This window comes from Podarcis pityusensis (genome assembly GCF_964106645.2).
Source record: "Podarcis pityusensis genome assembly, chromosome: 1".
NCBI classification, from domain to species: domain Eukaryota; kingdom Metazoa; phylum Chordata; class Lepidosauria; order Squamata; family Lacertidae; genus Podarcis; species Podarcis pityusensis.
In genome coordinates this window covers 29671379-29694302 of record NC_138028.1, presented here as the reverse complement: position 1 = coordinate 29694302, position 22924 = coordinate 29671379, and the positions used below count along the sequence as shown (strand labels likewise).

The following is a 22924-nucleotide window of genomic DNA, read 5'->3' as shown; positions in this document are numbered from 1 at the left end:
TCTGAATTGCTTCATGAAAAGAAGTCCTGAGTATCCAAAGAGACTGGATGTTGAAGTAGACTAGGACTGGAGAGACCCGGGTTAAAACCATGAGAACCTAAGACGAGTCCTGCTGGGTCAAGCCAAGGGCTCATCTCGTTCAGCATCCTGTTCTCACAGCGGCCAACCAAATGTCGACAGGAAGCCTGAAAGCAGGACGTGAGGGCGACAGCTCTCTCTCCTCCTGTGGTTTCCAGCAACCGTTATTCAGAGGCATTCGGCCTCCAACAGTGGATGCAGAGCACAGCCATTGTGGCTATTAGCCATCAATAGCCTTGTCCTCCTTGAAACTGGCAGCTGCCTACCATGAATGTTGATCTGGTAGCAATGTGTTCCCTTGTTCCCAGTCAGTTAACTGGGGAACAGCTTTCGTGCAAGCAAGAGCAGAAGGTGGCTGGTGTTGCCAAGCCCAACGTGATCATCAGTTGCAACGGAGATGTTATAACCATCAAAACAGGGAGGAGTTTAAAGAACACCAAGATTTCCTTCAAACTGGGGGAACAGTTTGATGAGACCACAGCAGATGACAGGAAAGTAAGGAGTATTGTAACATTAGACAATGGGTCGCTCAATCAGTTGCAGAGATGGGATGGCAAAGAGACCACAATAAAAAGAAAAATAGAAGATGGAAAGCTGGTTGTGGAGTGTGAAATGAACAACGCTATCTGCACCAGAGTGTAGGAGAAAGCATGAAGATAGACTCCTTCCCCTGTGTGGTTAGTGGGACACAGAAGCAGGAGAGTTAGCTGGTTCGGGATACAGAGCCCCACAAGGCAGTTGCTTTCTCCAAAGAACTGATACGTTATTGATAGAACCGTTCCAAAGAACCTGTATACAGTATTCAACCTAAAAGTATGGTGACTATTCAATAAAGTGCTTTAAAAAAGGAAAAAAAAGAAAAAGCAAGAGCAGCAGCATGATTCACTGCCTCAGCTGGTCACACTGCCACCTATAGTTGGAATGGCAGTATAACAGCTAACCCAGGTTCCACAACACTTCCATCTCTGTATCAAGTCCTGGGTGTCACCTAAGTCGAAGGTCACGTTTCCTCTATTTGGTTCTCTAGCCAACTGTTCTAGGGCAGAGTCATTTAGGTATCTGCCAATGCTGTCTCTTTGTTGTGACTGGAACATGCATTTATCTATGAGGATAACTAAAGTACCCATTGTTACAACATTTCCTCCTTTGGATGCTTCCTTGATTCTCCATTTCAAGGTCTACCTAGGCATTTTGATCAGTAGGGTGCTAAGAGAGTACATCCTAAGTACTAATTTTGAGGTCCAGCACTGCCATCCACAGGGATTCAGGGGAAGAATCTGCCCTTCTTCCATGTAAAGAGAAGCACCATTCCCAGCACATCCTTCTGTGGCTTTCCTATAGTCCTTTAATTGGAGATAACCAAGTCCCATGGAAGATGGGAGGAATGTTGGAGAATTTGGGACAGATAATAGGAAGTATTCATTTTTATAAATAGATAATAGGAAAGCTGAAGGGTGTTTGAACAAACTGGTTGCATAGTCTGCTAATTCATACAAGGGACCCGGACACCAGCAGTATTAAAGAAATTTGGAGGAAGGACTTCAGCAAATAAATATCAGCTGACAAACTTGCTAGTTTGGAGTAAAAAGCCAATGTGCTCAGTGCCATCCCAAATAAGAGAGAATTCTATTGAGCTGGAAGAAATGTGGAACACTTGGATGCCTATTTTTGTCACTGGTGGACTTGCCCAGTATTAGGTGCATGAGCAAATATCAGCAATTAAGGGTGAGGAAATCATATCTGAACTGCTAACAACTGCTTAATCTGTTTGAAGGTCGCAATTCCTGCTTTTTTAGGAGCTAATAATTTATCTACTGGTGGCTGTGAGAGTGGAAATAATTAGATGGTGGCAGCTGCACTCAGTGGCGTACCACGTGTTGCTGGCACCCGGAGCAGGCAAGCTGCTGACACAACCAGAGCGTCCCCCCAGAGCCAAACAGGGCTGCGCTACACCACTTGCTTGCCCACCAACTGGTGTGGCCCTTGGCAGGTGAATCCCCACCAATGCCAGCGGAGATGAGATCATGCTGTGGTTGCCCCTTGCTGACCTCCCTTCCTCTGCACCTGCTGACTGTGGGTCTGAGCCGCTTTGTCACCTTCACCAGGGTGGGGATCCCCGTGGAAGCCAGCGCCTGTGGGGGGGCACCTGGTTGTGCCCCCTCAGAATTTTGTGCCTGTGGCCACAGCCTCCCTGCTCCCCCACGCTATGCCACTGGCTGCACTGTCAACCAGTTGGTGGTTTCTGAGGGAATAGCGAATGGCACTGGCTGAGAAGCTTATGTATTCTCTATGTGCAGCCAGAGGACCTGGAAATGTGAACAACTTTCATAAAATCTCATATAAACTTACTGAATACAGTAAATTGAATGAGTCAGAAACAGAGCATGCACCACTACAGATGCCTTGAAAAGTCTTTGATGATTTAATTAGATGAGAAGGAAAGGCAGTAGGGGTCCTTGAGCGTTTAAATGTTTGGTAATCCACAGCCCTATCGTAACTTAATACTTTCAGACAAAAACAAATGTTCTTCTTGCATTCTACCACAACAAACTCTGCTTGGGTTAAAGTAGATATATTCCTGAGAGCCACCCTTTTAGTTGTTGACATGTCATGCTCTTTTTGGATTGCTGATTTTGTCCAACTGCAGTTCCAATTACACTTGTTGTGTTTGATGATCTGTAGAATTTCAATGCTGAAGTGTATATGATATTATTTGAGAAACATATTGCATACCTGTCAACTGCCCCCCCAAAAACAGGACATCCTGTCCCATCCCCCCAGAGTACAGTGGCCATTTTGGGTGTGACGCTCTTTCTCAATTTCAGGCTGACATCTTGCTCCCCAAAAAAGTGTTTTTTCACATCTGCCCCAAATAAGGGTTTTTCGGGTCAGCAATCTTGTGCAGCGCCCCCCAATGCACATTTTGGTGTGTCATGCCCCCCAAAGTGCATTTTCCATTGTCCACAATCTCACATGAGTTACATGACTCACACAGGATTTCGGACCTGGAAGATGGTGTTCTGGATTTGGGCTGCTTCATGTTGAAGGGTACGATATTGTCAGTCTCCTCCCCTCTCCCTGATTCCAGTGTCTCTCTCCCCCACCCTCCCCGGAGAAATCCCACATCCTTTCCTGCTTCCACTCCCCTGGGTCTTGTAGCATCAAAATTTCTAGAATTTTCCAACATTACTTTGCTCACTAGGGGCAGAAATTGTTGCTTCCCAAAAACGTGCATTAAAAAGGTTTCACAGACATCATCAAGCAGCCTTTGCCTTCCCTGTGTTGCAACAACTTCAGCTGGGAAAGCCCTTTACGGCTGCAAAGGTTAGAAACTGCAGATCAAGTGCTCTCAATTTCCTGTACATGTGCACCCCAGTAACTGAAGAATGTAAGTTACACCACCTGCGCACAGTTGCTGGACAGAAAACCAGAAGGGGCGCGTCATGCAAACAGGATTGAAATACAGCTGCGGAGCACAAATTATGCGCTCCAAACAGAGTTGAAAAAGCAGGACATATATCTGAGTGTCAAGTTCCTTGCAGAAACCTCCAGGGGATTCCCCCATCTATACATCCAGGGAGAGAAAGTCGCTAAGCTGTCTCATTTGACAGAGCATAGATTTAAGGAGCAGCTGGCTTGGCCAAGCAATGCAGCCGCAACTCTGTCAACTGGGGTGGAGGGGGAGGAGAGGGAAGGCAGCGAGAAGCAGATGTGAGCTGAAGACATCTGTGCGGCCTCTTATCTTGGGAAAGACGTTACACAGAGGCCTGCACCTGGTGCCCTCTGGGTTATGACACTCCATGTGCCACTGCCTGTTGCCCTGAGAACACCCAAAAACCCGCCTGCTCCCTTCCTCCCCACCAGTTGGTCAAGACGGATGCTTGCCTAGGCCAGCAGCCTATAAGGGCAGCAGAGCAGCTGGAGATAATTAGCAAAATATGGGCTGGGCCGAGGGTCCTTTTAGCCACGTTTGCTGTGCCAAATTGAACATGCGTGGAGGAGTGAATGAATGAGCAAAGAGGAGCTGGAAAGGGCACAGTCATAAAGAGTGGTCTCTGCACCTTTCACACTGGAACAGACAAGTACAGAAGTACATTTCCACCACAGTGATTCCTCTTTTGACCTCTGTTGTTTCCCCCCTCCCCCTTTAAATTAGGTTGCCATCTCTTTTCCTGCTGCGGTCTCTGGGGCTTTGACAACTACATGCAAGACAGAAGTTCAACAAGTGCAATTGGTCTCCCACACTTCCCCTCCATGATGATTATAAATCAGAAAATAAAAAAGTCAAAAGCAACCAGGTTTTTTGCCAGAAGCAGGAGGCGATTAGAAGAAAGCAACATCCAACCAAGAAACATGACTGTCAACAGATCATTTTAAGGTTTGTTGAGAACATCGTGCTGAGCTGCTGTCAGAATTGCACTTCTGTGATGTCACAACAGCCCCAGTCAATGGAGGTCTCTAAAACTGCTCCCACATTTATCTTGGGAATTTATCCTTTGATTCCTAGTTACTGAGGCTTTAGGTGGGTGAGTGGCGAGAAAATCTGCAAAGTACTTTTTGTTGTTGCTTCAGCTCTTTCGTTTTCATTTGACCTCTCATTCATTCCTTCCACCACACTGCAACCTAAAACAGCCCGTCTAGGGTGTGTGGAAGGGTTAAGAATATATCAGCTCTTCAAACATGTGCCTCCAAGGGAAACTCTTTGATTCCCCTGATAGAAAAGTCAACAGACTTATTTGTCTAGAGAAACTGGATGAAGTATCTCCATCCCAATGAATCCCATCTCCTCTCAGCTGGCTCCCCGCTGTCTCAGACCTTTCTTGCCCCCCCACAAAGCCCCCCCCCCCACATTTTGACTAAGATAATTTGGCACTTCTCAAAACAGAAGCTTGCTATCGAAGGATAAAGCACCTTCCTTTGCACAATAAGCCCTTTTCAGCCAGATGCTGTTTCCGTGCATGTTTTGTGCCTGCAAACCCGACCTCAAGCCAAGGACAAAGCAGGGGGCCAGGGCACTTAATTGCTGAAGTACTGAAAAGGTAAAAAAGCACATCTAGAGAAACAGCGACTCCCCCCTGGGTGGGGCAGACATTCCACACACAGAGGCAAAGCCAGCCTCCTCCATACTCAGCCAAGGCACAAGAGCAGCTGCCCCCCCAAAACCACACACCCCCTTGCCCCCACCTGGAGCCATCATTTACCCACTGTCTGTGACAGGACAATTATCTGCTGCCAAGACAAGGACAGACGTCAAGAAGGGAGAGAATGACGCCCGTAGGTCAGGAATAAGCAGCAGGAGACAGATGGGCTCCGGAGAAGGGAATCGCCTGCCTTCATCCCTGGCCACAAAATTGAAGAGAAAATAAACCTTACAGGGACAGTCAGGGCAGGGATGACGCTGAAAGGAACGCGTCCCAGGAGCGGCTCTGATGGGAAGCCTCGTAAAACATCTACTTTGTCTTATGCCTTTGTCAAAGTTATTCTGTTCGGTGTTAACTTCCAGTAGCTATGGGCAATGCAATGTTCAAGAGGCCTTGGTCCAATGTTGAACACTCACAACCCCACAACATCAGACTCCATGTAGCATCAGACTCCCCAGTGCCCTGAATGTCACCTTACTCTTCTGTTGGCAAATTGAACTGATATATTGTGAACTGTTGAGAAACACAGTAAATTTAGACCCTGGACTTAATGGAAGGGGCTCCTTTTCAGATGGCCCTGAGTTGTTGGTTAGAGCCTGGTGCTGCGAACACCAAGGTTGGAGGTTTGGTCCTTGTATGGGACAGCTGCATATTCCTGCACTGCAGGGAGTTAGACTACATGATCCTCAGGGCACCACCGTTCTATGATTCAATGCTTACTCTTCAATTGTGAAGCACACACAATTCACATTTCTCTTCTTTCCACCCCTTGAATGCCATTCCATGCTTTGCAACTGCTTCTACAATTCCTGCTCTGCCTGAGCAAAAAGCCAAACAAAAAAACAGTTGACTTGGAAAAATACAAAACTGCCTTACTTCAAGTCGGATCATTGGCCCAGCTAGCTCAATACTGTGGACACTGACAGAGTACATTCGCCTGGAAATGTCAAGGACTGAATCTGGGATCCTTACAAGAAAAGCAGATGTTCTACCGCAGAGCTACAGCCCATTCCTCTATTCTATTGGGAATAAGGACAATTCCATTGTATAAAAGAATAATATATACTTTGCAATAAAATAATAAACAGAGCATCCTGTTACTAGAGCAGAGTATAAATTTAACAGATAAAGAAAACTATTCATGAAATACGTTAGTGTGCACATACAAGGTAGCTTTCTTTCTCTTACACAGACTCCTATGACAAATGTAGCTACCAATCCTAACTACATCCAGACACCGACTGCCTATAAAATGATTAGAACAAATCATAAAAGATCTCTGTCAAAAAGAAAAAAAATCCCTGAACCTATGGAATTAATTGCCACAAGATGTTGCAATATGTGCATGATTGGCGTAACAAAAAATTCAATATGCAGAGGTATATGTCAATGGCTATAACCACCGCATTCAGAGCCAATATTACACAATTATATCCACATATGTGGATATAATTGCCCTGGGTATAAATGCAATGTGATCTTTCCAAAGGCAATTTTATCATTCGCTGTCAGAACAGAAAATGCCAAGCTATACTGATTGCTGGCTTCATCTCCCATGGCAATGTCCCTATCAAACCCAGCAACCCACAAGCAAAGAGGAGCTCCCAGGTAATCCCACAACCTAGAACGGTTGGTCAGAGAACCAATTATGACACCTTGAACACCTTGGAGGAAAAGTAGGCTACAGATGTAATAAAACAAGGCTCAGGTGTTACTGGGACAACAACCACTGAGGGGCGAAGATTGTGCGGAACCCTTGAAACAAAGTGCTCTTAGTGCTAAGTACCGGTACATCGAAAGATGTATGCCATGAAGTCAAGAGACATGTGATTGCAAACACACGTGCTAACAGGCAGATACACTCATTAGGGGCCTTTGAATGGCTGTAGCTCCTTTTTTGAGTGCACACTCCTTGGCAATCCTGCATTTGTGTTTGCTCTGAGTAATGTGTGAAATGACCTGTGCAACTCAGCTGCAATTGCAAAAGGGGGGGGGGGGAGAAGTTTCCACCTCCATAATGTTCTGTCTCCACGGTTGGGAATCAGAAGTGGGGAGACAGCACTGTTGCACTCAAGTCATGCTTTGGGGCTTCCCATAAGTATCTGGCTGACCAGAGTGAGACAAGGATGCTGGACAAGATGGAACAGTGTCCTGATTCAGCTGGCTCTGATGTTCCAGAAAAACATTACGAACGCAGCGCTGGATGCAGTTATTATTTCCTGGGCATAATCCTGCTGATGCCATCCTTGGTGCAACAAGAGGATGCTTGCAACAGAATGGCAAAAACAGTAACCACCTCAACCTCCAATGCTTCACCTAACTGGTATCAATGATTTCAGAATGTAGCCAAGGCCATCAGCAAGAATGACATCTGCCTATGGAGATGAAGGCTGCACCCAAAGCCATAAAGTTAGTACTATTTATTTACACAGTTAGAGGAGATAGAAACTTATTGTCTAGAGCAAGGGACCATCTGTGTAAGAGCCGGACTTTAACCCAAGTGCTCCCTGCTGAATTTTGGGAATTCACACTGAAGCTCACGTTTGTATTTAAGAGACAATGCTTTGCCACATTGCTCTCAAGAAATGCTGTACTTGCTGGTGTGCTTTCACTTTTAAAACTGACCAGATTCTGAAGCAGCCTTTTGGGTTTAAGCAAATGCTTAAAGTTAGAAGTACAGTGGCCTTGTGAGTCTCAAACACCACATAAGATCACAACCTGGTGCTCCATGTTCCAGCTCCATGCTTGTTTGGTTATGTACTCGTAGTGACTGCTGATTTGAAAACCTTCCACTTTTACTAGAAAGGATGCATACACAGGAAGGGTGAGAAAATCCATCACCTTATCCAGCTTTCGGAGATTGCGGCGGGGAAAAATGTTAACGGAACACTAAACTGTGTAGTGTTGACTATGTGCACAATGTACAAAATTGGTTGTGCAAATGTAATCTGGATCAATAAAAGGAGGGGGGGCATCACTTCTATCATTTTGGTGACTACCTGCCTTCAGATCACAGAAGTCAGCACTGACCTGGGTTTAAAGACCCTGGACCTCGCAGAGTTTATTGGCTGTCAAGAGACGAAGGGGAGTCAAGCTGGAGTAACAATGTCATCTAAGTAAGGCCCTCCTACTCTCCAAGCGGCAATGCGTTGCTTCCACTCACCTCTACCAACTTATAGTTCCTTTCCTTCGGACTGTGGTTGCGCTGTTTCCTCAAGGGCAGCCCTTTCGCCGCATCGAGGCAAGTCGTCAGAAACACGAAGCTAAGGATAAGGATAATTTTCCCTCCGATCTTAGACATCTCTTCCTCCCAACTCCACCGCGCCTCCTTGCCAAGCACACACACTACTCACAAGGCGGGCAGCGCGCACCAATAATCCAACCTCGCCGGTCTCGCAAGAAACCAACCAACCAACCCAGACCCTGAAGGAGGAGAACGGAGAAGGAGAAGACAGATGAGAAAAAACCAAAAACAAAACAAAAAAAACACCAAGCGAGAGCAATCCTTTTTTCAGCCTTCTGCTTCGAGACTGCGTCTCTGGAAAGGTCCAGAGAAGCAGAGTAGCTCCAGAGTGGGCGCGAGAGAAAAGATTAGGAGAGGGAAGGACTCTCTCTCTCTCTCTCTCTCTCTCTCTCTCTCTCTCTCCTACACGCGCACGCACGGCGCCCCCCCCCCTCCGCGGCTCGCGTTTCCACTGTCCCTCTGATCTCTCTTGCAGTTTGCTGAGCACGTTTTAATTTACTCGCCCTTGCTGGTGGTGGCCGGGCCAATGATGCTGGAGAGTAACTGGGGAGAAAGCGAGGAGGAGGATCCGAGGTGTGCAAGAGAGGAGAGCCGACGGGGAGTGTGTGTGGGGGGGGATTCCCTTCTTTCACTCGCGGTCCCCCCTTTCGATAATCCTTTGCGCAATCCGGCGTCTCCTCCTTCCGCGCCCGGTCCCCGGAGTCCCTTGAAACAACTCCGGAGCGCGCGGCGCGCTGATCCCGCCGAGCCGCTCCCCTCCTTCCTCCAGGGGCCACAAAGCGCTGCCTTTGGCGCCGCGGGGAAGGGTCGTCCTCCCTTTCGCAGAGCTCCCGCTTCCAGTCTCCGCCGCCGGCTCCATGCACCCGGGATCCTCTCGGCGACGTTGGCGCTGTCGTCGCCGCCACCTCAGCCCCGAACGGGAGGAGCCCGAGTCTCGCCGCTTTCCCTTCCCGCCGCTCGGCGCCGCTTCTCCTCAGCCAGCCGCTCCTCGGCCCGCAGCAGCCGCCGCCGCATGTCCCAGGTTACCTCGGCTGCGGCTGGCGTCGCGGCAAAGGGCTCCGCTCGGGCCGCGGACGAGGCGCCTCTCGTGGAGCTGGCATTTTGCGGGGCGCGCTCGCTTGCTCCGGCTCTCCGCCCCCCGCCCGGCTCCGCAGGCGAAGGACTCTTTGTTCTGAAGGCGCTCGGCTCTTTCCTCTCTCTCGACGGCTCTTCGCAAAGTTTCCCCGGGGGCCGAGGCGTCCCTTCGACGCCCGAAGTTGCGACTCCTCCGGCACGAGGCGCTTTGCCCCCGGCCCGGCCCAGAGCTCTGCGCGGCAACCCGGGTCCCCTTTGCTCCGCTGCCGCTGCCGCCGCCGCCACCCGTCCTTCTTTCCCTGCGCAGACTCGTGCCAAGTGCCGGCCGCCCCTCGGCTCAGCTCCCTTTCATCTTGCCCGCCGCCCCTTTCTTCGCCAACGGCCTCTTCCCTCCTCCTCCTCCTCCTCCTCCCGCCGAGATCAGACGGGCTCCGGGGCGCGGATCTGCCCCCTCTCGGATTTGGCAGCGCGCTCGCAGTCTCCTCCTCCCGAGCCGGGCTTGCCTCTGCAGCTCTTTGCCCTTCCTACCGGGGAGGAATCTTCCGCACTCGCCCCGCGGCTTTCCTCCGACGCGCCCGCTGGATTCCTCCCCACAGGCCGAATGAATGAATGAGCGGCCCGAGGGAAAGGAATTGAAGCGCGGACTGCCAGCGCGCGCGGGCGCAGAAAGCGGCATGTTCTTCGTATCTGTATTGCAGAGAGATAGGGAAAGACATGAAGAGGGATCCATGAAACGAGTTCGAAGGAAACATGTCGCATGCTGTTTAGGAGCAACAGCATAAATGAGCCCGGGGTGGCTGTTTCTGGGGGGAGGGGGGAACCCTGCTATCTCTTAAGGCGGGTGCTTGGACCGGCCCGTTGTTTGTTTGTTTTTCCCTGGGGCTGATGGGAATTGTAGTCCAGACCAGCTGGAGGGCACCTGGTTAAGGGAAGGCTGTCCCTCCCCCCCCCCCCCAGTGGTAAAACAAGTTGCCTGTTAGGCTGCCTTGAAGCGACTCCTTTTGTAGACACGGGAAAAACCGAGGTATCCATGACCCAGCCGAAAGGTTTGGAAATCTTCACTGTCTTCATCGTATGTCTCACATACTTTGCACCTATTCCTCACTTGAGCAACCTTCCTGCTCTACTTCTCCTCTTCGCCTGTGGGTCATTATTTACCTTCTTGGTAGTATTGCCATGGTGCATCTGCCCCAGCGAAACTGAATGCCTTCACCTGCCCCAGCTGCAACCAAACGTCTCTTGCTTCTCTCCAGCCACAGCAGACGCTGTAACTCTCCAACAGTTTTGACTTCACCCCCAATGGCATATCTTCCATTGTCTCTAGAGAGAGAGACAGACAGACTCCAGCAACGGTGGTATTACCACACTAAAGGCCACCTATAAACAACAGGATTTGTAACAGGAACAAGTAGCCACACAGCAAGGTATTGGCTTCTTAAACTTTTATTCTAGTGAAGCTTCCTAATTAAGACAGAATAAATAAAAGTTGAAGAGCATTGGTGCACTCACATCTGGCAGGTGGGCTTCTCATAGGCATCTGGTTAGCCAACAGATGCTGGACTAAGATGGGTTTTTGGCCTGATGCAACAGGGCTCTTCATATAAGCGTCCTGAACCGGACAAAACTAAAGCAAGATTAAGAAATAAAACAGGAAAGCAACATAACCATGGCAAAAGATTATTGTCCTAGGGACAAACCACACCGCAAGCCAAGGGGCACCCACTCCTGTTAAAACATATACACAAAATATAGCCAGGGGAGACCTATAAGAGCTTGGTTCAACCTAATCATTTTACTAGTGTTCTCTTCACGTTTTAAGAATCATGCACCCACAAGGCAAGGGTGTTCTTGCACAGGACTTGAAAAACCTGTTTAAACTACTTTTTAAGGGTAAAAAGGGAGCAGACAAACCTGTGCAGGAGGAATAGCCCATTTCTTTGTTCTTTGGGGTCAAAAGCCTACTTTGGCACATGCATGGAACCATGTCAATGCTCAGAAGGCTTCGCAGGTGCAAGGCATGGACGTGTAGGTGCAAAGCCATACAAAAACAGAAGCCACCCAGTGGTGGAGGGTGGTAATGCACCCTTACTGTAAGAAACCCAAGATGCATCACTGCGAAGAAGTCTGGTTTGCACGCTGGGGCGAACCTGTATCACATATGCTTAATTGTAAAGGTTATATTATGTTAATCAACAAAAGGGTACTGGGGAGACTTGTATCTTTCCCCCAGCCATTCCCAGTAAAAAGAAAACAAGAGCCAGTCCCACCCTGATCCCTCAGCTTTCACCTTATCCCAAGCAAACCTCTCCAAGTCAGTGGATGCTAGTCAATGGTCCACAGCAGAGGTTCTCAAGCTTATTTGGAAACCCAGCCAGATGGGCGGGGTATAAATAATAAATTATTATTACTGCCCCCTTTTCAGGAAAAAAACCTCAGTGCCCCCCCTGGAAATCTACCTTCTTTAAGCAAACAAAGTTGCAGTGACAAATCTGCCTTCTTTTATGTATCTATATTTCTGCCTATGTCTTACAAGAAATATATTGTAAAAACCCATGAGGCGGACCGGAGTGAAGCCTGCCAGCTCAGTCTGATCCACCCCAGGGCCACAGCATGCCTGCCACTAGCCAAATAAGCAGGCCAGCTGCAATCCACTTCCCAGGCCTGACTGAAGCCTGGGAAAACCTCTTGCACGGCAGCAGGATCCAGGGGAGGCGACGTCACCATCCTGAAAGTGTTGTTACACAACAGATCAAATATGTACGAATGGCTTTTCAAAATTTTATTCTCTTTATGCTTCCACTGCCCTTATTTTTATTCAATGCTCCACAATTGCAACCAAGGCTATTACTGCCCCCCCTTGATTGTTCCAGCACCCCCCAGGGGGTGGTACTGCCCATTTTGGGAAACACTGGCCCAGAGTATTGTCAAGCATATACAGTACTCCTAATAACTTCAAGAGCAACACACTCCTCTCACAACGGCCACGTAATGTTCACTCCACACTTGCAAGCAATTCATCCTTCATTGTGACAGCATGTAGATTTGGAAACTCCCTGTCCACTGATATTACAGGCCTACCTTCACCGTATTGTTTTTGATGCCTGCTAAAAATTGTTTTTGTGCTGACCTGTTTTTAATGTTGGCTTTCATTGTTGCTTTTTAAAGATTCAAAATTGTTCTATTATGCAAACCATTTAGAGGTTGCTGTCAACTAAGCTGTATTTAAATAAACTTCGTTAAATAAAATGCTCACACAGAATATTGGTGAATTCTTTATTAAGCAGAACATAGCTAAACAGTTTCTCTCCGCTTAACATGCATTGTTACTTAAAAGCCAATGTAGGATCTGCTTCTCTTCTTCCTCCCTACCCACATGGTACCCAACTTCGTGTTAATTGTTCAAGGTGTAAAAAAAGTCATGTCTGGAAGGGAAGTATTTTGGGAGGAGGTAATTAAAAATGTCATTTAAAATTTAATATCTACAAAAAAATCTAGGCTATATGTACATTATTACCAACAGAGAGGCATAGGAGCACAGTGCAATTTAAGACTTAGAACTTGTGGCTTCGAGGGGAAGTCTAGGGCTATAAAAATATGGGCCACCATTAGCTTAGAGACCAATAAATTAGCCTTGAGCTTCAGGCTCCATATGGTAGGTCCTGCCTCCACTTTCCTCCTAAATCTGACCACCTCTATAGTTGCACATAAATGCAGGAGATACTTTTAGGGCAGGGGTTGCTGAAATACTGGCCAAGGTCGGCACATTTGGCAAATGGACAACACAGGGAAGGTTTGCATATTTCAGTGCACTTTTGTTTGTGGAAAGTGTTTTGGTAGTCATGTCACTTCTTGGCACATCCCAGCTGCTCCAGAAACACACTTGCCAGCTGCCATAGATAAATAAGTTAAGTTTTCCATTAGATCATTAGCTTTACAGCAGCCCTGTAAAAAAAGATCCATTTGATCAAGTCAAGCGCAACACAGAGGGGCAAGAGCAGCTCTTAAACCCGGCATGGGCCCTTTCAACCTTTTTCACAAACAAACAGAGCTCAAAGCAGCAAATCTAAAAATCACACCATCAAATGGAGAGTAAGACCACAAGAATGCTTCATATTATAAACCTCCCAGGATGTATGTTAACAAGCAAATTTCCCACATTCGTTCTGATATGATGAAGCCAGCCCAATGTAAATCACATTAAGATTTAAATGATGGAACATTCGTTTCACCCTCAATGAGGTGACCGTTGGTATTTACTGCTTTAGGGAGAAAGTATAAGCCCCTTGATGAAATATACCAACTATCACCATGAAGGTGCATTATTTTAATCTTTTCTGTGGAAAATGTCAAGTAGATAAGTGTGTGCAAGGTAAAACGTTATGTGTGAACCTACAACTCTGGGAAACTGGGATAAGAATTAGCTGTCATCCTGCACCACTTTTAGCTTGATAGACTGACCTATCTACATGTGAACAGACCCTGTATCATCTTAAATTACTAAATGGAAGAGAATATCTGAAAACAATTTCTGTTCTTTGGATAAGTTTCAGCTGTGCCAAGCACCAAAACATTTTAAAGTTGGGTTTTTTTAAATTAAAAAAAGAATAGCATTAAGCCTAATTAATATTTCTCCCATTGCCCCCCAATGCAAACACAGGAAGTGTGCATCGCTACTGCAGACACTGCAGAGATTTCCACTTTCCTTTTCAGACATTAAAGTACAAAATGCACAACACAACAAATCTCAAGCGTGCAAGTGCATCTTTCAGCATAAGCATCCTTTAAAATATCCATCAGCAGGAACCTGAGCATTTCCCAATTATGTGCATTTGGAAAAGACAAGCACTAGAAAGACAATGTCTGTTTTTTCTGCAACACGCTGTGTCACATTGATTCTAGAACTTAGACCAGAGTACAAAGAATGTGGGGAGTGGGTGGTGGAACAACCTCTCAGGAAGTACATAAGCTACATGACTCAAACCCTCATTTTCAGCAAAAATAAAAAATAAAAACATTTAGTTTTTGGATGGTCCCATATATTTCAAACTCTGGTCCCAAGGCAACCAGACTCACAGCAGTAGGTAGCCTTCAAAGGCTCACCCCTGTTTTAAAAGTGAGGGCAGGGGTGGATAATCACCATGGAGGGGCAGCTGAGGAAAACCACAAGTTGCCAGGCGGATACACAGCCCTGTATGTTGCAATGTGGTATTTGGGGCACGAAGGAAAACAACTGCTAAATACACCAACTATATATCTCTGCAGGCCTACGTGGATTTGACCCCTGCAATGTTTGTTCCTTTCCCCTTGCTCTCTATGCTTGCCCTTGGGGGGAGAAACACCTTCCCTCCAACAAATTAAGGTTCAGAGACCAAAATACCCCGCCCCCACACCACCAAAAGTGATCTATCTTGGGTATTCCTGGTCTTTCCGTTTGTACGTGAAATTCAACATGCAAGAGCATGTCAGCTGCTACTGATAATGTGGGTTTCAGAGAAGCATCAGGTTCAAGCTTGCTTGCTCCAACACAAGCAATCTGTTATTTGGTATAGTGAGGGCTGCGATGTTTCACTGTCCCCTTCTGGATAAGCTGGCTAGATTATGAAGCCAAGCAAGTCTGGAGTGCAATCTTGATATTTTGTAATATTCTCTTTGGCAAGAAATCAGTTCTTTCAGAAGAAGACCACCCAACGTCCTGCAATAAATACCATTTTACCTGCTTTTCCCAAAGATTGATCATACAGGCAACAAACAGCCCTTTCAAAACCTAGGGAAGTTGTCGTTCAGGCCCATCAGCCATATCATACCACATTGTAGGTTGAGTGTGGGAACCGTAAGTATCCCCAAACCGATGCTATAATCTTTCCTGGAATGAGAAGACTTGGAAAATATTGGTGTGTGGTGGGAGACAGCATTAGAATACAAGAGACATGCTGACACTGTGTCAAATAACTCTTATGTTAAGTATCGGGTACTGGATATTCTGATATATTGGCCCCACCTAATACTGGCATCCAACTCTACCAAAGTATACAAAGCAAAAGAAAAACAGCAGATGAGGCATTTGTCTCCTGCATTTTCCTTCTTCCCTACCCATCACCCAAAGCACACACAAAAACCTTTCCTGGGGAGTATCATATTGTCCTCCTGTACAGTTTAAGTATTCAGTTCAGCTTTCAGACATACCACCTGACCTCATTCAGCCAGCTAAGTCGTCCAGTTCCCCTTGAAGATGTTACTGAAGTCCTTCTGCTAATGCAATTGTGGAAAATGTTAACAAAAACATGCTTAAAAATGGCCTGCATTTATTTCATACATCCACTGTCCCCTCAAAGTAGCTTTGTATCATCCTAAGACTGTGTGTGTGCACACACACATGCACATGGTAGCATTCGTATTTATGAAGACAGAAGAGTTGATAATTTTTTTTAATGAAAGCTTTTCAGCTGTTGAACTAGCAGTCTTGCCAAACTGCATCCCCTGATGTTGGGATGAAGTCAGTTGAGTGCAAGGGCAGGCAGTTCCTTAGCTGAATCCCAAGGAATGGATTTTTAAACTATTGAATCCTTATATTTGGTCCTGTCTAGGGAAGGGAAATCCAGGTCATTGTTGGAACTCCCAACTCTCATCTATCAGCATGGTCAATGGCCAGAGATAATGGATGCCGTGGCCATATAACATCTAGAGGGCCACAGGTCCCACAGCAGTCCTGGTGTAAACTAGGTTAGGGCAGCACCACTTTTATGAATGTTGGAACAAACACCAACATATCTTACCACTGCACTTGACATGTTTGCTGCAGAAGGCACTGCCTGCAACACCAATGCTTCCTGAAACAGCTATGCATGGTGCCGCCCTTAAGCAGTTTGATACAGAAACATAGGGTTGTCATTCCCAGTACTCTCAGTAATCCTGGGCAGAAGGTCTTAGGAATTATTAGGATATATAATATTATTATATCGTGATCTGGCATTGACACAGATGGAGGATGGTGGCAGGTCCCCAAAAGAAGCATAGTTGAGATCTTGTTGAAATGAAGACCACTATTTCCAGCAAAGCCAGTTTATAGTGAACACATTTCAAGTTATTTGTGGGATACCAAGAATTTAGGTGAAATAGAAACTTTTAGATGCCATTTTTACTCTTTCCCACTTCCTGTGCATTTGGCTCTTGGTGCTAAGGCCACACGGCTCAGTATATACAGCATAAAATTATTATTTTTTTACTGTTAAGTTTCAAAATATCTAACATGTTCAACACATGATCAAAAACTCCATTGGAAACACAATTGCAAAATCTTAGTTCTGCCTTTGTTCCAGGCCTTGGCAAGTGGCACTGCACAATATTAGCAACTACAATCTGTTCTTTGGTCAAGTATTATTATTCCTTAATTCTGAATCAGACTTTGGAAATCCTTGCCCTGACCTAGCTGAAGTATTTGCCTTATTGAGAGGCTAAGCAGAGGCTCTTTAAGCAAGCTGGCAGATCTTCAGCTGCTCAGAATTTTCTACTGTTACGCATAATCCTTTGCAATAATTTACTGGAAATGTACAAGTGGGGAGGTTTCCTCCGTGCAAAAAGTTAAAAAAATTACGTGGTTAAAGAGTATGAAGTTGAACCATGGATACTCTGACTTCATAATGCATAGGTGTGAAAACAGCACACTGCACTTCTGCCAATGAACAGCCTATATATGATTTCTAGTAAATTAAGTAATAGCCATTGTAACTGAATTCACTGGAAGACATAGTCAACGGCAACTATTTTCTTAGTTTAGTATGCTTCTGAGAATCAAATTCTCCAACACAATTTTTTTAAAAAGTGAACAAGGCATTTTTTTTTTTGCTTCCAAGGCTATTCTTAAATATTTTGAGGCAAATATCCAAAGATCAAAGTATTTTCATATTGTGCTAATAAAATGGCTGCTTCCACTCGCACAAAGAAACTCACCAGACTAATAGTCTCATTCCCACCCCTCACCTTTGTGTATTTGGGAATTGCTCTTGATACACAGATTGCTACAAAAGCAACTTCAAAAAAATACATACATGTTGTAATGGGATTTTGCCTTGTGCTGCCTACCTTCTGTGGCCACAGCAAACACCTAATTGGTATCAATATAGCAAGAGCAATTCAAGTATCACAAAAGGCCCTCTGAGGAGGCAGACCATCAGCATTTAGGTTTCGAAGAGCTGCATCATTAGCTCTGCCAAAAAGTAGAGCAGGAATATGTGAAAGGAGGAAAAGGAAGGTGGTTTGGAATGCTACTCCCTCCCAGTCTGGTTCTTCATCTGACCACACACACACACACACACACACACACACACAATTAATCCAACAAGCAACACTAGAACTCATCCTGGAAACTGGAATTGTGGGGACCCCTTGGAGCTGAAGGAATTCTATACAGGGAAAGGGAAATGTCCACAAAGTTCTATCCTGCTCTGAAATGTTATTTGCTACTTACTCTAATGAAGGAACACTTGGAACCCAGTCTGAAATATCAAGATGGATAAAGGCCCTGGGAGGATTCCTGCTTTGTCCCTTAAAGAACTGACTAACAGTCCTTAAGAGGCAAGTCAACCACCATTGTAGTAATAAAGACCAAAAAAAAAAAAAAAGCACTATGTAAAGGGACAAGGAAAAGACTTTGGTTGATTATTTCATTTTAAATATATTCAAATTAGCTAGCTGTCAATGATTTCATCAGAAGCCTTAGCTGAATAAACTGGCTGGTCTTGCACTCTCAAGGAGGTTAGACTGTGGTCATGAAAAACGAAACGTCGTGACAGAAGCATTGCAGCATCCTTGGCAATGCCCACCTTGCAGCGCGATGGGGAACACACTCACTGCCAACAGTGGCCGCCGTGATCTCATTGTGACAAACAAATAGGGAATCAGCATTTTAAAAATGTAAGCCAAACTCCTCCCTAGGGCAAGACCTTAAAGCAATAGGAAGAAAAGCCAGGTTTTGTTTTGCTTTTCACAACACACCAGTTCTAGCTGTTGTTGCCACTTCAGTTTTGTGAGTAAGAAGTCATTCTGTTTATGCTAAGCAGTCCGTCAGTGTTTGGTTCAAGAACCTTGGTCTTTGAGCCACACAGAGTTCTGAGGAGTGTGCCTTGTCTATCAAAAGACAGGGAGAGAACTCAGTCTTCAGTCTCTTCATATGTTGTCTCGTCAAAAGGACGGTCAAGGAGAGGTACCAGTCGATGCCGGGAGTATTTCAACTGCAAGAGGTCTCCAACTTCATTTACTTCCTTTAAAGCCTGGAAAAAGAGAAACATCAGGTGCTTTTTTTGTTTTTTAAGGATTGCTGCATGAAGAAAAAGGTGGGGAAACACAATGGCTAGGATCTAAAGAGATGTTTGCGCTCATGCAAGGGGATTGTATTAGCACAATTGATTTCATTTACCTTTCTGCTTTAATCCAAGGCTACTGAATCTGTAGCCCCCCCACCCCCATCAGATCCTAGATTTAAATTCCTATCAGCTCCAGCTAGCATGGCTAAGAGTCAGGGACCATAAGAGTGCAGTATTCCAGAAACATATGGAGGGCCACAGGTGCCCCATGCTTGCTTTCGACAGCCAATCTCATGCTCTAAACTGCTTTTGAAACTCGCTTAGTTTCAAAAGGAGATCTGCATGCAGCCCAGGGGAGCGTTTCAGGCTGAGAAAACTCAAAACTGGGCTGCTGGCCTAAGTTTTCTTCTTGGTTTTTTTTTTTTTACATTTATCTCCAATATTCTGTTTCCTCTCCCTGGAGATGGGGAGCCTTCTAGGGCAGGCTTTTATCTTTCTGTATGGCAATAAGCACATAGCTGATGGAATAATGAAGTACTAATTCTACCATTATTGAACATAACTGCAGTTCAATCCCAAGCTGTGCCTCATTTCTTTATTAAATTATATCCTGCCCGGGTGTGGAGGCTGCCTCTGGCAGCGGCAGCAGCCATGGTGGTGGTGGGAGACAAATAAACACTGGGGGGGGGGGGGGGGGAGAATAAATAAATAAATAAATAAATAAATAAATAAATAAATAAATAATATCCTGCCCTTCGAAGCCCAGGGCAGCAAAAACAAGTGATAAAACAATAAAAGCATCTTTCAAAATAATAATAATAAATGAAGTGGAACCTTTACACAAAACATAATGGCAAAGGCCAATGAAGTCATTGCATTTGTAGAACAACTTGCACTCACATAGCAGAACTTCCCTGCTCTCTCCTCACTCTGCACCTTCTCAAAGTCTACTCTGGCAGGTCATCTAACCCTCCTGAACAGATCTGGAGAGGCACCAGAGAGCACAAGTTCCCTCATTCCTATTGATATAAAGAAAGCTAACCAGGACTAGATTTGTATGTGTAAGGAATGTGAGCGGAGTTCAATTCTGGTACTAAGGACAATTTCCCGGGTTCAGAATGTGCCTAGAGGCACCCTTGTTCTTTAATTCTAGCAATATTATGCCTTTTGCACCTGGCTCTGGCTGGTAGACTTGGGGGTTCTAGTAAAAAACACAGAGTGGCTCTAACAAGCCTGAAGCTTGCCCAACCTGGTTTATACCTGCCACTAGTTCCAAGGTGGATAGAACTTAGGTTTGCTGGTTTGCAAAAGCTTCTAAAGCTCTAGTAAGGAAAAACCAGTAGGCACACAAAATTTCCTCCCTAGGTCAGCATACATACGTTTATCTAAAGCTCAAATCCTCACCCCTTCTTTTTCCGCAACTCTCTTTTATGAAGTCCATTCTTCTCGAGGGACATCGTGTGGCAAGTGTGAGGAAATAACAACTCTCCTGCCCTACCCACAATTCGGTAGCTCTTATCCCCACACAACCTATGTGGCCCCAATAACTGACAACAGAAAGTGAATAAATGAGTGCCATATGCCAAGAAACCTCAAGGTGGTGACACAGTTTGAGAAAGCGCCCCCCCCTGCCCCAAACAGAGGCCACATAAGCTCAGAATTCAAGAGGGGTGGGGGGGGGAGGGTAGAAATTGCCAAACACTGTCTAATTGTGAGCATATTTTAAGCACAGCTTTAGCAAAAGGCAACATGTGGAAATAATTTGAGGTTGAATTTCTGTTGAAAGAGTCCGTTAACTGTTATTCTTGAACTCAGATTTAGGATTTTATTAATTTAAAACAAAGAGAAGCATGTGACTTGCAAAGACTACAAAGGAAATGGCATGGCTGAACTCTGACTTCAGGAAAGTGTAATATATTTTTCATCGCTGAAAAGAAAGCACCAGCCCACAGGGATGCAAGTTACGAGGGGCTCTGCTCTGATCCAGGGCCAAAGTATTTTCAGGCAAGCAAGTTTTATTTACATTAGAGTTATACATTGTACCAGAGAACCATTGTCCATCATGTGGGTTGATTCAATAAGGAAGCATTACAAATATCAGGTTTTAAATTTTTTTTAAAGAGACCTCCACACTCAACACAGAGTAGGTAGGGAGAGAAAAGGAAAAAAATGAGAAAATATGTGCTCTCTTCAGCCAGTAAGAGGAAGGTACATGGACCAGCTCTGTAAGGTCTCTTTTTCGCCTTAGTTAAGCTCAGGAAAGCTGCTCCCACTTCCTACCTGTCAGCACTTGTGATCATTTAGAAAAGACAGTTCAGATCAATGTTCCAGCCATGTTCAAAATGTGGAACATTACCTATTCTGAAGGAAGAAAGGCTCATGTTTCCATAAATCAAGCTACTTTGGTATTCTTACCAGGGATTTAAGTGATACAGCCTTCTTCCGTTCCAGTGTGGCACTACGCAGTGAGTGCTGTCCTAGTTTCAGGAATCCCATTTCCCACCTCAGCCCAACCCATTCAGCAGGGTCTCTTCACCCCATGTGGAATATTTGGAGTGGGGGGTGCTGCCAAGGTAACGAGGGGTGGGAAAATCAACTTATGTCAGTCCTGTTACATATGGTCCTCTGAATTCAACCCATTTGGAGGACAGGTAGGTTTCTGAACAGGACCATCACTTTTTAAATAAAAATACTATAACTTTTCAAACCTATGCAAACATACTAACGTATGAAACACAGGCATATTATGTACATATAGGGGTCTTCAGAACTTTTTTGCATGGGCTGTGTTTTTCAATGACCCCAGGTGTAACGTTGATGCATATTCCCTCCATGCATTTTTTGTTTGGCACTATATTGCTAAAGATCCTGCATAATTGTTTTAGAGATCCTGCATAATTGTTTCACTATTTTCATATACTTGTTTAGACATCAGAATGGCCTACAACAGGCATCCTTTGCCATAAAAGTAGTGGAGCTTATTGATCTCTTACTTATTGGGTCTGTTATTACTCAACTTTCAGATTTTTGGGCACCTGAATAAATGAAGGTATGTACCCTCCAAAATCCACTTCTTGCATTAAGATTTTCTGTAACAAATTTAATAAATAATAATATAAAAAGTCATTCATTTATTCTACAAAAGTAGTACACATTCAGCTCCACTTGCTTTCACGTTCTTCTCGTTGCTAATTCTTTTAATCCTGCAAATATGCAGCACCATTTTTTATTCCTGCACATTTTTATCCCATGTATACATACAAGGTTAGGTAAGGCACCATGCATTCAGATCAGTAACTGTAAAGTTAATCTAAATTCAAACTAACAGATGGTAATATTTTTAGAATAGTTTCTGAAGTAAAGGGGGGGGGGAATTCTCAGCAGTTACTAAAAATTGTAGAAGCCTTTTGGCAATACATTAACACAGTGATGCTGTGCATATAGTCTGGTGTGTAAACACAAAGCACAATAAATTTTAAACATATCATTTAATTGTATTTAGCTCAACATGCTTATAAGCAAATTACGCAACCTCTTTCCAAATGCAGTGTCACAAAGTCAGAAATGTTGTCTAGAACATCTTCATACAGCTCTTCTCCTGTCAATCAACAGTTTAATAATTCCGTGGCTGATTCAGAACAGGGCCTCTAGCGTCACACCAAGGGACAGAATTTCCCCCCACTTAGACTTATAAACCAAAGCAGTCTAACTTAGGTTATGCAGTGCCCCACTGCAATCATAGGAGAATGCAGTAACTTTAAAAACACCAGAATTAGGAGAACACTGGTCCAACCTAAGCACATGTCTCGTGATGTGCTGCTCCTGACCAGAAGATCTCTTTCATACTCCACTGCTAAGACTAGTTAAAAGATGACAGAGCAGGGACAAACTTGAATACTTACAATATCAAGTATCTCTTTGGTAAGCACTGCAGACAGACAAAATCTGGCTCTGGATTCAATGATCGGAGTGGCAGGAAAACCCACGACCACAACGGCTATGTGCCTTTTCAACATCTCTCGTCCAAATGCACTGTGAAGGAAGAAAGACAAGATTAATGAAGCAGCAGCAGCAGCAGCAGCAACAGC

The 22924-nt window shown here is 45.1% G+C and overlaps 2 protein-coding genes across 4 annotated transcripts in view; both read right to left on the bottom strand.

Moving 5' to 3' along the window:
* ISM2 (isthmin 2) overlaps positions 1-9509 on the bottom strand; it is a 29533-nt gene extending 20024 nt beyond the window's left edge. For both annotated transcript variants that reach the window (XM_081003914.1, XM_081003915.1), the window contains exon 1: positions 8383-9509. In XM_081003914.1, coding sequence (XP_080860040.1) covers positions 8383-8520 — 138 coding nt within the window. In that variant the 5' untranslated portion in view covers positions 8521-9509. The remainder of the gene's footprint in view (positions 1-8382) is intronic.
* A 3287-nt stretch (positions 9510-12796) lies between these two features.
* The window catches only part of SPTLC2 (serine palmitoyltransferase long chain base subunit 2), a 75310-nt gene continuing 65182 nt past the window's right edge, over positions 12797-22924 (bottom strand). For both annotated transcript variants that reach the window (XM_081003842.1, XM_081003841.1), the window contains exons 11-12: positions 22739-22868; positions 12797-18803 (exon numbers count right to left, since the gene is read on the bottom strand). In XM_081003842.1, coding sequence (XP_080859968.1) covers positions 18684-18803; positions 22739-22868 — 250 coding nt within the window. In that variant the 3' untranslated portion in view covers positions 12797-18683. The remainder of the gene's footprint in view (positions 18804-22738; positions 22869-22924) is intronic.